The sequence below is a fragment of the Pristiophorus japonicus genome, chromosome 3 (assembly GCF_044704955.1).
Source record: "Pristiophorus japonicus isolate sPriJap1 chromosome 3, sPriJap1.hap1, whole genome shotgun sequence".
Lineage (NCBI taxonomy): Eukaryota > Metazoa > Chordata > Chondrichthyes > Pristiophoridae > Pristiophorus > Pristiophorus japonicus.
Window position 1 is genome coordinate 160,639,749 of NC_091979.1, and position 13,604 is coordinate 160,653,352.

General features: G+C 44.5%; 1 protein-coding gene across 1 annotated transcript in view; it reads right to left on the reverse strand.

Annotated features, from left to right (window-relative positions):
• LOC139259133 (diacylglycerol kinase beta) overlaps positions 1-13,604 on the reverse strand; it is an 805,220-nt gene that overhangs the window by 436,415 nt on the left and 355,201 nt on the right. The window contains exon 12 of the mRNA XM_070874836.1: positions 12,057-12,173. Within this exon, the coding sequence (XP_070730937.1) occupies positions 12,057-12,173 (117 nt within the window). The remainder of the gene's footprint in view (positions 1-12,056; positions 12,174-13,604) is intronic.

A 13,604-nucleotide genomic window follows, 5' to 3' on the forward strand; every position in this document is an offset into this window, starting at 1 on the left:
ATTACCCCCAATACCATGTGCTTTGATTTTGCACACCAATCTCTTGCGCGGGACACTGTCAAAAGCCTTTTGAAAGTCCAAATACACCACATCCACTGGTTCTGCCTTGTCCACTCTGCTAGTTACATCCTCAAAAAATTCCAGAAGATTCGTCAAGCATGATTACCCTTTCATAAATCCATGCTGACTTGGACCGATCCTGTCACTGCTTTCCAAATGCGCTGCTATTTCATTCTTAATGATTGATTCCAACATTTTCCCCACTACTGATGTCAGGCTAACTGGTCTATAATTACCCGTTTTCTCTCTCCCTCCTTTTTTAAAAAGTGGTGTTACATTAGCTACCCTCCAGTCCATAGGAACAGATTCAGAATCCATAGACTGTTGGAAAATGATCACCAATGCATCCACTATTTCTAGGGTCACTTCCTTCAGTACTCTGGGATGCAGACTATCAGGCCCCGGGGATTTATCGGCCTTCAATCCCATCAATTTCCCTAACACAATTTCCCACCTAATAAGGATATCCTTCAGTTCCTCCATCTCACTAGACCCAGTGTCCTCTAGTACATTCGGAAGGTTATTTGCATCTTCCTTCGTGAAGACAGAACCAAAGTATTTGTTCAATTGGTCTGCTATTTCTTTGTTCCCCATTATAAATTCACCTAAATCCGACTGCAAGGCACCTATGTTTGTCTTCACCAATCTTTTTCTCTTCACATATTTATCGAAGCTTTTGCAGTCAGTTTTTAATGTTCCCTGCAAGCTTCCTCTCGTACTCTACAAAGGTACGAGGGCAGAGTTGGCTAAAGTGGACTGGGAAAATAGATTAACATATGGGACGGTTGATGAAGAGTGACAAACATAAAAGGAGATATTTCATAATTTGCAACAAAAATATATCCCAATGAGAAGGAAAGACTGTAAGAGAAGTGTCATGTATCCAGACATGTTTACTGCTTGTACTATTACATATGATGTGCCACCAGAGGGCACTACTATGGGAAACTTGTACACCGGCTGTATGGTCACGAAGGTGTGCCACCAGAGGGCACTGAAGTGGGAGATTTGTAGGTTACCTGTATAAAAGGCAGGCCACCATGTGTGATCATCACTCTGGAGTTACATTAAATGGACTAAGGTCACTATAGTTCAAGTGCAATACATTACCTCGTGCGGTCATTATCAGAGCATCTAAAGACACAACAATTGGCGATGAGATTACGGACTTTCACGAGAAAATGGCTAACCTTGGTACGTTGCATCAGTTCGCTGATGGTGATGATTGGGACATCTTTGCAGAAAGGCTTGACCATTTCTTCACAGCAAACGACCTGGCAGGCGATAATCCGGCCACAATGGCTGATAAGTGCAGAGCTATCCTGCTAACCAGTTTTGGGCCCACCATCTATGGCCTCGTCAGGGACTTGCTGACACCAGTGAAGACAATGACCAAGATGTATGAGGAGCTTGTAACGCTGATCCAAGAACAACTCAAGCCCAAAGAGAGCATCCTCACAGCCAGACACCAGTTTTATACCCACCGACGGCCCGAAGGTCAGGAAATCGCTAAATATGCTGCAGGCCTCAAGAGGCTGGCAGCATCGTGTGATTTCAGCGAACACCTCACTGAAGCGCTGTGGGATATCTTTGTCATTGGAATCAGCCACGTGGGACTTCTTCACAGGCTACTGTCAGCGAATACCACAGTCACACTGCAGAAGGCCATCACCAATAGCCAGGCATTCATGACCTCGACCTGCGGCTCTAGGCAGATGACCCATCCTCAGGACTCAAACCCGGCAAGGACTATACACAGACTGGTGCCTTTTAGAGGCTGGATTGTAGAACGTGAATCTCCTCAAGGGAGAGAGAACAGACCCCCGAGTCTCTTAACTCTGAATCTGCCGAGGGGGGGCTAATCAGTTAGCACCATGCTGACCAGGACTCACCAGTGCCGTTCTAAGGACTATATATGTAAAGGCTGCAGCACGAAGGGCCACCTCCAGCGAATGTGTAAAAGAAATATGACTCACTGTGTTGATGAAGAGTCTGCAGATGGCCATGAATCCAGTGCGGATTATGAAGAGGTGGTCAGAGAGGCTGCTCAGCCCCATGATGAGGTGTATGGAATGTTTACCTGCACCACAGAATGCCCCCGTTGAGGATGGAAGTCGAGATAAATGGCGTTCCAGTCTTCATGGAAGTGGACACAGGGGCGAGCCAGCCAGTATTGAATCAAGAAGCCTTTGAGAGTCTATGGGACAATCAGGCTGAACGACCCAAGTTGGTCCCGGTTGAGGCAAAGTTGCGCGCCTACACCAATGAACTTATCCCAGTCGTTGGTAGTGCGTATGTAAAGGTACTCCATGCTGGCGCGGTGCACAAGTTAGCACTGTGGATTGCTGCAGGTGATAGACCAATGCTACTCGGAAGAAGGTGGATGGAGATCAATTGGAGCTGGGAAGATTTAATCCCGCCAGCAATCGCGACCCCCGCGCTTAGAGGCAAAGCAAGCCCCCACCTGAGGTTGGATCCGGCATCAGAGAGCAGAGCAGCACAGCACCCGAGGCACAGACCATCAGCACGACTGCGTGGAGATGATCCAGCTGAGACGACCCGAACACACCTTCCAGGCTTCAGTGGCAGGACTCGGGAGGAAGAAAATCAGATCCATAGGACTTCCCAGCTTTGGTGGCCGAAGCCGGGGAGAAGAGGATCACAGCAGTCGACATCGTGGATGGCAGAAAGATAGCGCCCAAACCACGAGGTGAAGTGTTGAAGAAAAAGATGGCGGCGGCCAGACCACGAGGTGCAGCGCTCATGGAGCAACACGTGGCATCAAGCGAAGAAGATGGTTGGGGTAAAGATAGCAAGGCTCTCTAAAAGGAGGCCAGCAACCCCACACACTTAAAGGGACAATTCCACATTCTCAATCAATGTAACTGCAACGGTCCAAGTCAGCATGGATTTATGAAAGGGAAATCATGCTTGACAAATTTTCTAGAATTTGTTGAGAATGTAACTGGTAGAGTGGACAAGGGAGAACCAGTGGATATGGTGTATTTGGACTTTCAAAAGGCTTTTGACAAGGTCCCACACAAGAGATTGGTGTGCAAAATTAACGCACATGGTATTGAAGGTAATGTACTGAGGTGGATAGAGAACTGGTTGGCAGACAGGAAGCAGAGAGTCGGGATAAATGGGTCCTTTTCAGAATGGCAGGCAGTGACTAGTGGGGTGCTGCAGGGCTCAGTGCTGGGACCCCAGCTATTTACAATATACATCAATGATTTAGATGAAGGAATTGAGTGTAATATCTCCAATTTGGCAGATGACACTAAGCTCGGTGGCAGTGCGAGCTGTGAGGAGGACGCTAAGAGGCTGCAGGATGACTTGGACAGGGTAGGTGAGTGGGCAAACGCATGGCAGATGCAGTATAATGTGGATAAATGTGAGGTTATCCACTTTGGTGGCAAAAACACAAAGGCAGATTATTATCTGAATGGCGGCAGATTAGGAAAAGGGGAGGTGTAGCGAGACCTGGGTGTCATGGTACATCAGTCATTGAAAGTTGGCATGCAGGAACAGCAGGCAGTGAAGAAGGCAAATGGCTAGGGGATTTGAGTATCGGAGCAGGGAGGTCTTACTACAGTTGTACAGGGCCTTGGTGAGGCCTCACCTGGAATATTGTGTTCAGTTTTGGTCTCCTAATCTGAGGAAGGACATTCTTGCTAATGAGGGAGTGCAGCGAAGATTCACCAGACTGATTCCCGGGATGGCAGGACTGACATATGAGGAGAGACTGGATTGATTTGGCCTGTATTCACTGGAGTTTAGAAGGATGAGAGGGGATCTCATAGAAACATATAAAATTCTGACAGGACTGGACAGGTTAGATGCTGGAAGAATGTTCCCGATGTTGGGGAAGTCCAGAACCAGGGGACATAGTCTAAGGATAAGGGGTAAGCCATTTAGGACTGAGATGAGGAGAAACTTCTTCACTCAGAGAATTGTTAACCTGTGGAATTCCCTACCGCAGAGAGTTGTTGATGCCAGTTCATTGGATATATTCAAGAGGGAGTTAGATATGGCCCTTACGGCTAAAGGGATCAAGGTATATGGAGAGAAAGCAGGAAAGGGGTACTGAGGTGAATGATCAGCCATGATCTTATTGAGTGGTGGTGCAGGCTCGAAGGACCCAATGGCTTACTCCTGCACCTATTTTCTTTGTTTCTATGTGAGTTAAATGTAAAGCTTGTAATTGATGAACTGAGTTTTATACATGTAATAATCAAAGAAAAGTCATGCGTTTGCGATCGGAGCTACAATTTGTCTATAATGAGTAATGAAACTTTGTGTAATGTAGGATGTCAACTGTATTCAGATAATGTAGGGGGCAAACACCCATCGGGCGCACACAGCGGGCTACTCAATGCTGTAGCCTGCATCCCTGGGACCAGAGTGATGCACCACAGAGTGTGGTCACAAGCAGCTAATATAGACAAGCTGCAGAGCAAGCGATCTCAGGAGGGCAACGGCACCGGTATCGATCCCTGCCCCTGATTGGCTCCACCTCTCACGCAACCGATGGCACCAACCGCCACAAGCCTGAAAGAGCAAACCGCACTAAGGCACAGCCCCCAGACCCTATCGCCACCCATGTTACACCCGGGAACGAAGGGTCACCCGCAATGGTTCCCCCAAATGGGACCGGGACCAGCCAGGATCCCAACCAAATATCGCCCAAGCAAGTGAGTCAGCAGTCCCCTGCACACTGATAGATGACTGCTCCTCAGGGAGCAGCAGCGACCCGTGGCGTAAGGAAAGGACAAGGAGGTCACAGGCATCTGTGAACCTGCCCGATGCGAGGAGCAATGGCAAAGGCCCCGAGAGCAGGCAACTTGAAGCAACCGTGTTCCTACTGCCAGCACTGGGCACCGCGCCGCCACCAGACTACCTGGACACCATCCAGCAGTTCTGGAACTAGTTTGTCCTCATGCACCGGTGCTGACACCAGTACTGATTCCAAGTATGTACCAAGAATGTATCTCACCAGTCAAATGTACATGCCTCACAATTGTACCACAAATGTAATGATGTAAATGCAATTTTTTTTTCTGGACTTGAGTGTATATGAATGTAATGAGCCACCATCATAATCTATGTGTGGGGGAAGAGAGAATGGAGTGGTCATGGACTCGCAAATAGAAACCACCAGCACCTTTACTGCCAACAAAACACCACCTACTCACCCAAGATGGAAACGACCCTCCAAGGGTCAACCAGATAGAGCTAAGCCCAGAGCACAGTCAATGTATGAAGGCGATTTGCACTAAGGACTTGGGGGAGAGTGATGCCATCTATCCAGACATGTTAACTGCTTGTACTATTACATATAATGTGCCACCAGAGGGCACTACTATGGGAAACTTGTACACCAGCTGTATGGTCACTAAGGTGTGCCACCAGAGGGCACTGCAATGGGAGACTTGTAGGTTACCTGTACAGGTGTGCCAGGCCCAGTATAAAAGGCAGGCCACCATGTGTGATCATTACTCTGGAGTTACATTAAATGGACTAACGTCACTACAGTTCAAGTGGATACATTACCTCGTGGAGTCATTGTCAGAACATCTAAGACACAACAAGAAGGGAAAACCATAGAGGATTGGCTAACTCGTAGAAAACAGAGAGTCGAGATAAATGGGTCATTTTCCAGTTGGCAAACAGTGACTAGTGGCGTGCTGCAGGGATCGGTGCTGGATCCTCAACTATTTCCAACCTATAATAATGACTTGGATGAAACGACCGAGTGTAATGTAGCGAAGTTTGCTGATGATACAAACATGGGTGGGAAAGTAAATTGTGAGGAGGACACAAAAAATCTGCAAAGGGATATAGACAGGCTAAGTGAGTGGGCAAAGATTTGCCGGATGGAATATAATGTGGGAAAATGTGAGGTTATCCACTTTGGCAGAAAAAATAGAAAAGCAAATTATAATTTAAATGGAGAAAAATTGCAAAGTGCTGCAGTACAGAGGGATCTGGGGGTTCTTGTGCATTAAACACAAAAAGTTAGTATCAGGTACAGCAAGTAATCAGGAAGGCAAATGGAATGTTGGCCTTTATTGCAAGGGGATAGAGTATAAAAGATAAGTCCTGCTACAACTGTACAGGGTATTGATGAGGCCACACCGAGAGTACTGCATAGTTTTCTTCTTCGTATTTAAGGAAGGATATACTTGCATTGGAGGCTGTTCTGAGAAGGTTCACTAGGTTGATTCCGGAGGTGAGGGGATTGACTTATGAAGATAGGTCAAGTAGGTTAGGCCTATACACATTGGAGTTCAGAAGAATGAGAGGTTATCTTATCGAAACATATAAGATAATGAGGGGGCTCAACAAGGTGGACGCAGAGAGGATATTTCCATTCATAGGGAAAACTAAAATTGGGTCCATAGTCTTAGAATAAGGGGCCGCCCAGTTTAAACTGAGATGAGGAGAAATTTCTTCTCTCAGAGGGTTGTAAATCTATGGAATTATCTACCCCAGAGAGCTGTGGAGACTGGGGGCTAGATTTTACACTTTTGTGCTTATCGCCCAAAAATTGGCGTTATTTCCAGTGTGGGCGGTAAAAATGGGTTTTCAGATCGCCGGCTTATCGCCCATTCTCAAAGCACCTAGTCTCCATTTTTGAAATTGGGTGTTAACGCGAGCGAAATGATACGGGCGGGAGCATTAAATCTCGCTGACCTTCTGCCATAAAGTTGGCCGTCCTTAGCAACGGCATGGCAACACTCGATTCCCGCGATTCAGGAGGTCAAGGATCATCATGACATGCACAGAAGAGGAGTCAGAGAGAGAGGGAGCTGAGAGGGACTGAAGGCGTGTGTGGGTGTGGTGTGGCTGCTTTGGGATGAAGGAGGGAGAGTTTCGAGCTTTAGAGCAAATAGGGAAAAAAAATTAGTTGTTACCAGCCACATATGTGCCCGAATTTGGCCTATAATGGAGGGAGAGGAGGAGGCATCACAGCACGCTGTAGAGACTGACGCTGGAGAGAGCAGTGAGCTGGGAGAGGAGCACATTGGAGGGCGCAAAAGAGTGAGGAGGTTCTCGGATAAGGCAAATGCCTCCCTCCTGCAGGAGATCGAGTTACGCTGGGGTGATTTGACACAGGGAGGGCGTGGGAAGACCACCCCCAAAGGTCTGCCAGAGGATATGGACCGAGGTGGTCTCGTGGGCGACCAACCAGGTGCGTGAGGGCAACCAATGCCGCCAACAATGGAACGACCTTGTGGAATCCGCAAAAGTATTACATTTATTTCCATGTACTTATATATTTATATAATTTGATTTGTAAGAGTCATGAATGACTATCAGCAGATGTGAGGTCTTTCATTTTTACCGGGAATGTTTTACTCAAAGCCTGCGGTCACGGTGCACATCTTTAGGTAAAGAATGATAATTATCATAATAAGCATGATTACATCTGTTGGTTATGTGTTGTATCGGTCTCTGTGACAGTACCTAGCAATGATATCACGCAATGATCTCATGCCATGTCGTCCTGTCACCTTTTACAGAAGAAGCTATCGACGATGAGGTCCGTGCAGAGGCGAACAGGTGGGGGGGCCACCTGTCCCCAGCGACATCACTGAGACTGAGGAGCGGGTGCTCGCACTCGTGGGGAAGCACACCCGGACAGCCACGATAGCATCTGCAGAACCTGAAGTGAAGCCACGTGAGTAAAGCGTGATGAAGTCAATAGATGCCACACCCACTCATATCCGAACAATCATATATGATAGATTATTTCTAAAATTGTCATAGAAATAATGCTGGACTAATGAAAATCATTGCAATGCAAATGTGTTGAAGGTCATGAAATGTGATGTCTGTGATGATTTTGATAGCGGTGATGCTTTTGTCGTGCATATGCTGTGTGTAGCGCTGGACTTACCTTGTGACCCTAGCACCCCCTTCTCCTCTAATAACCTCATTTATGTTTTGCAGCTCAGCCAGCAGCGTGGCCCCAGGCAAGACCACAGGGACCAGAAGGTTGGGGCGTGGGGCCCAACTCTCCGGATGATCCTCTATCTGCTGAGGAGCTCAGATTCTCAATCCGCTAGGTCTGTTCTTTAGAGATGAGAGCACAGACTTCGAGGAACCTGCATCGCCACGCTCCAGAAGCCATTCCACCTCAAGGCCATCTAGTGGTCCTCCGGCCATTCCCGCCTGCACTCTGGAGGTACCGGCCCTAAGCACCTTGCCACAGGGCACCCCATTTTTCCCCAGGATGGCGCTGACCCCACGGAGGCCTCGTGGACGTGGCAGGTCTGGTCCACGAGCGCCACATGGGAGTGGAGAGATGGTACAGTTGTCCAGGACGACTGTAGACATTGGTGACCAGCTCATCGAAGCATTGGGGTGCATATCCCGACAGCTGGCCACCATGACCGAGTACATTCCGCAGATGGCGGAAGCCCTGGATGCGATAGCCAGGAACACTGCTGGCACAGGCCTCCCAGTGGTCCCACAGCGCGGCACTTCACCCCTAAGTTCCGCACCACCACTGCGACCAACAGATGAGAGCAAGGTCCAAGATCCTGCTTCTGCATCAGAGGATGTTGCCCCCCTCGGCACTCCCCACTCCCGTACCCGTGCAACCACTGCCTCTGCCTTCATCCACCTCAATGAGGCTCTGCCCGAGGAGCTCCTCGGCCAGGCGCCATGGAGCGAGGAGGGGAAGGGGTAGAGGTGGGGAGAAGAAGGGAAGGGGGGAAGGAAAGTGAGGTGCATGTCCGCAGGTGATGGCTGTGTTATATATCAATTGGGAAAAGTAGGGTGTGGGCGGGGGTTGGGTGTTTTTGCCTGTGATATTTATGATTTCAGACCAATGTTGGTATAACATTTTTTTATTGAACATAACCTTGTTGCGCATTGTCACAGATAGCTGGACCGTTACACATTGGTGATACCTTCCCGAGCAAACGCAGGGGATGCAACACCTGCCCTTTCACCTCCTCCCTTCCCACCGTCCAGGGCCCCAAGCATTCCTTCCAGATTAAATTATTTACTTGTACTTCTTTCAATTTAGTGTAGTATCTTCGCTGCTCATGATGTGGACTCCTCTATATTGAGACGACCAAACGCAGACTGGGTGATCGCTTTGCTGAACACCTCCACATAGTCTGCAAGCATGACCCTGAGCTTCCAGTATCTTGCCATTTTAATTATCTGCTCCACTCTCACTCTGACCCCGACTTCTTACACTGTTCCAATGAAGTTCAATGAAAGCTTCAGGAACAGCACCTCATCTTTCAATTAGGCACTTTACAACCTTCCAGATTCAAAATCAAGTTTAACAATTTCAGATCATAACCATTGGTCCAATTTATTCGGACAGCAGGTGCTGGTCATGATTCTGCTGTTGCCATTTACACCTCCTCTAAACTCATCTTTTGGTTATTTACCTGTACCATTATCACACCTTTTGTCTTGCATCATCACCCTTTTGCCATTTAATCACTTCTGCCTTGCACCCTATTACCGACTGTCCCTTTTGTTCTTTCCCCCCTCCTTTCCGTAGCTCTGTATTTGCTTAAAAACTTACATCTCTAACATTTTCCAGTTTTGATGAAAGGTTGACTGACCTGAAACATTAACTCGGTTTCTCTCTCCACAGCTGCTACCTGAGCTGTTGAGTATTTCCAGCATTTTCTATTTTTATTTTAAATTTCCAGCATTCACAGTATTTTGCATTTGAAAAAGAATATACGTTTCCCTGCATTACAATGGCAACTACACTTCAAAAAGTACTTCATTAGTTGTGAAATGTTTTGGGACATGCTGAGGTCATGAAAAGTGTTATATGAATGCAAGTTCTTTTTTTCTTTATTTTGTATTAATGCAAGTTTTATGCTACAATTAATTGTGCACCAGCAGCTCCATTTTCATAGTGATTCAAGGGACAGCCATGTTTTTTCTGGATGCTTGTAAAATTAGATAAGCAGAGTTCTACTAAGTTTGTGCAGATATCCAATCAATCAGATGCACTCAAACTTGTGCAGATGGTTCTCCTATTTCCAATGGGTTTCTTCCCATATATACTGGGAGAAGTGATTGTCGCTTTTATCATAACTGAAGAAAGTCAGTGAGTTGGTGGAGCTCCATTAGTGGCAAAAGGACAGCAGACTTTGAGTAAAACTCGTATAGCCCATTCACCAGCAAACACAATCTCATATCTAGGTTTTCCCAAAGGTAACACCTCTGGGATGGTGGCTTTCCCTTATGTAAAAATAGAAATTCCCAAGTATCTGTGAAAGTTGAAGAAATTTAAAAAATATATATACTTCTACAATCATACTGAAGGTATGGGTGAAAATATCCAAGTACAAGGTGTAAAAAAAAACCCTGGAGGGCCTAATTATATGTTCAGCAATTTCATTTTCTTCAAAAACAAACATGTAATATTTAATCATGTGAACATTTCAGATGGACTACTCAACTACTTGATCAGCACACATTATGATACATTTTTAATACTGTCAATAGTCATGAGGAATCAGCTGTACATTAAACATATAAACTGACATACCATGAAATACAAAAATTACTTCTACGTGAGTGCACCACTTGTGAAATATGCATTTGTATTTATTTGTGCGATCTCCTTGGATTTCTATAGTGCTCTGTGAAATATCTCACATATTGCACAATAGCCTTTCAGGTTACAGAGGTCATGAGTATAAGAGTATTTTACGTCAACTTGATATGAACTGCTAATTACATACAGATTTTAGTACCTCAGAGGTGTTATTCATTGTATTAACTCTGACAGAGACAGAGAGGTCCTGATGTTTGTAAAGCATTAGTGTTGCTTAGCTTTGACACTTGAAATTGTGCTGTGCAATGTTAGTAACAGATTAACGCACTGAATATCTTGATGATACGTAGTATAATATGAGCTGTTCATTTCACAAAATGCATCACTTAATCTGTTAAAAAGACTTTGTGAATTCAAATACTTAAAAATAAAAAATAATCTGCTTTTCTCGCCTGGGCAAAGTTTTAAGTACAAAAATCTAGGCAAAGGCCTACAAGACAACACATCAATAAGACTGAAAACAGTATTTTGGACATGAAACGCAGCTTTCATCCCCATGGATTAGGATGAACTAGCAGACCTGAGAAATACTGTGCTTGAGTGTACAATAATTGAGCTGGGTCCCTATCCTGCACTACGGTGGTGCTGCAGCATCTCAGGTGTGTGTAGTTGCGACCCCTGCTTTGCACAATTTGATTTCACCAGAGGGAGATCCTACTCAGAGGACTTGACAATAAAGTGATGTTTCCTTATCCTTTTAAGATCCCACTTCTTCAATTCCAAATTCTTTATAAAAAAAAATCAGGCTTCTGCGCCTCATTGGAGAGAGCTACGCAGATGAATTATATTATTTTACTGTTAGAAAAAATTGCAGTGGAGGCACCTTGGAGATAATGTAAATTGACAGGTAATTGAGATAGTATTCAGTGTAATATTAATCCCAGCAACATAAGGAAGAGTTATACACTGAAATGCCATAGTTCTATTGTACGTCAATACCATGACGTCCAACACCAAATTACCTATTTTTAACAAGATATGCAGCAGAGGTTACAATGGTTAATATTTGTTTCTTTGATGTAATCTTTGTCTTGGAAGTTGTGGCCTTAACTGAATACATGAATCACCTATTTTGCTCCCCTCCCTTCATTTTAAAAGAAACTGATCTTCAACCTCTGGATTTTGTACAAAACTCTAAAGAGTCTGAAAACATATTATTAATATGATGAACTATGAAGATCACAAAGAACAAATATTTTTTCATAGTCATCACCACTCTAACCCCAGACTGTACATTTCTGGGTAAGATTTCACCCTTCGTTGGCAACAATGTGTCCACCTAGAAACCAGCCTGCCCTCTAGTGTTCATGAAATACTGCTGTGCTTTCTCAAAACACCCTTCCTCATTCATTAAAAAAAAACAATGCATTAGTTTCTCAGTACTTACAGTAATTTGGCACCAAACACAGTGGAGACCGGTGAGACCCTGGTAACATTTAATGCTTTTGTGGCACTTATCACATTTGGTTGGGGAGTTTCCTTCCACCCAAACATGCTGCATAACCTTGAAAGGATGCAGAAAAATAGAAAAAAAAACACACAAAATGATTAAGGATCAGTTACATAGATTAGTAAGAATATCAGCTAGTTTACATGATTCAAATGGGACCCTTATATAGTACATACAAGCTCACCATCAGATCCCAATCCAAATAATCTCAATTTTAAAAAAAAGGTACATTAAAATAAGGGCACTATTTTCAGAACGACTGGATCATCACAAAATAATCTGCAGAATAACATCTTTTGAAAATCATTCACAATCTTTTTTTTTGGAGGGGGGGCGAGATTCAAATCAATTTTAAAATCTCGAGATGCTCAAAGACTCTACCCACGGGGAAGGAGAGAGGTCACAAGGTCAAAATTATTATTAGTTCTCTTGAGCAAGTTTTCTAATTTGATAGCGGTTTTATTTCTGGCATGCGTGATCCTGTATGGTGCTATTGATTTATATTTTGTGACATTCTTTTGGCGTGCAATAGCCTGTGAGTTTTAAAATTATTTTGTGCTAACCACTTGCTATGATTGAACATTATCTGGACTGGAGGAGTTTACTTGTAATTGAGAAGTATTTTCTTCACAGAGCTATGAATATTCCTGATTCATTGAAAGTGCCTTGAAAGCCACGTAGGTCACAGATGCATTATAATAATTTATGGTCAAGGCTTTGAAAATCCTGTATCAAAAATCAAAAATGTTATAAGTATACATATTGGCCCGGATCTTGTGGTGGGTATGATGACGTACTCTGAGTATGCCGTCATACCCCCTTTGAAATCCACCGCAAGTTTGTGATTTCTGCATGCGCTAAATCCCGAACCTGCGGTCTGTCAACCTACGCATGGGGCCTGTTTCCATAGCGTAAGGAAACACCCAAAATGTAAAAAATGCATTTAAAAAAAAATTAAATGACATCCAGGAACATTAAAAGCTATAAAGAGAAGCAATCCTAGTGTATGTTAAAGCTGCAGGTTTTAAAAAAATAACATTTACATTTCATAACTTTCTGCACAGTATTTGTTTAGAAGTGGGAATTATGAGTAATAAATTAGATTCTTGTGATAAAAGCTAAACCTGTATACATTTTAAAGGCTGCAGTAGTAATTAAGTAATGTAGTAATTTAAATGACTGAAAGACGATCTGTTTCCTGATTGGAGGACCAGGCCCACGTGATCCCAGCTGCGTCCTTGGGATCCGTGGGCCATTATGCTGTCTTCCAGTATGCAGCATCAGACAGCAAGGAGGGCCCCCATCAGGTAGAGGCGTATTCTTCTTGCAAGTTCGTGGCATACTCCAGAGATCTGCGCGAACCCCAATTTTTGAGGCACTAAATATATTTAGCAGCACTCACTTTAATAGCACAATGAATTTCTCATACAAATACCAAATGTTACTAATAAATCTCATCCTTATAAATCTGTGGAAAAAGTAGCA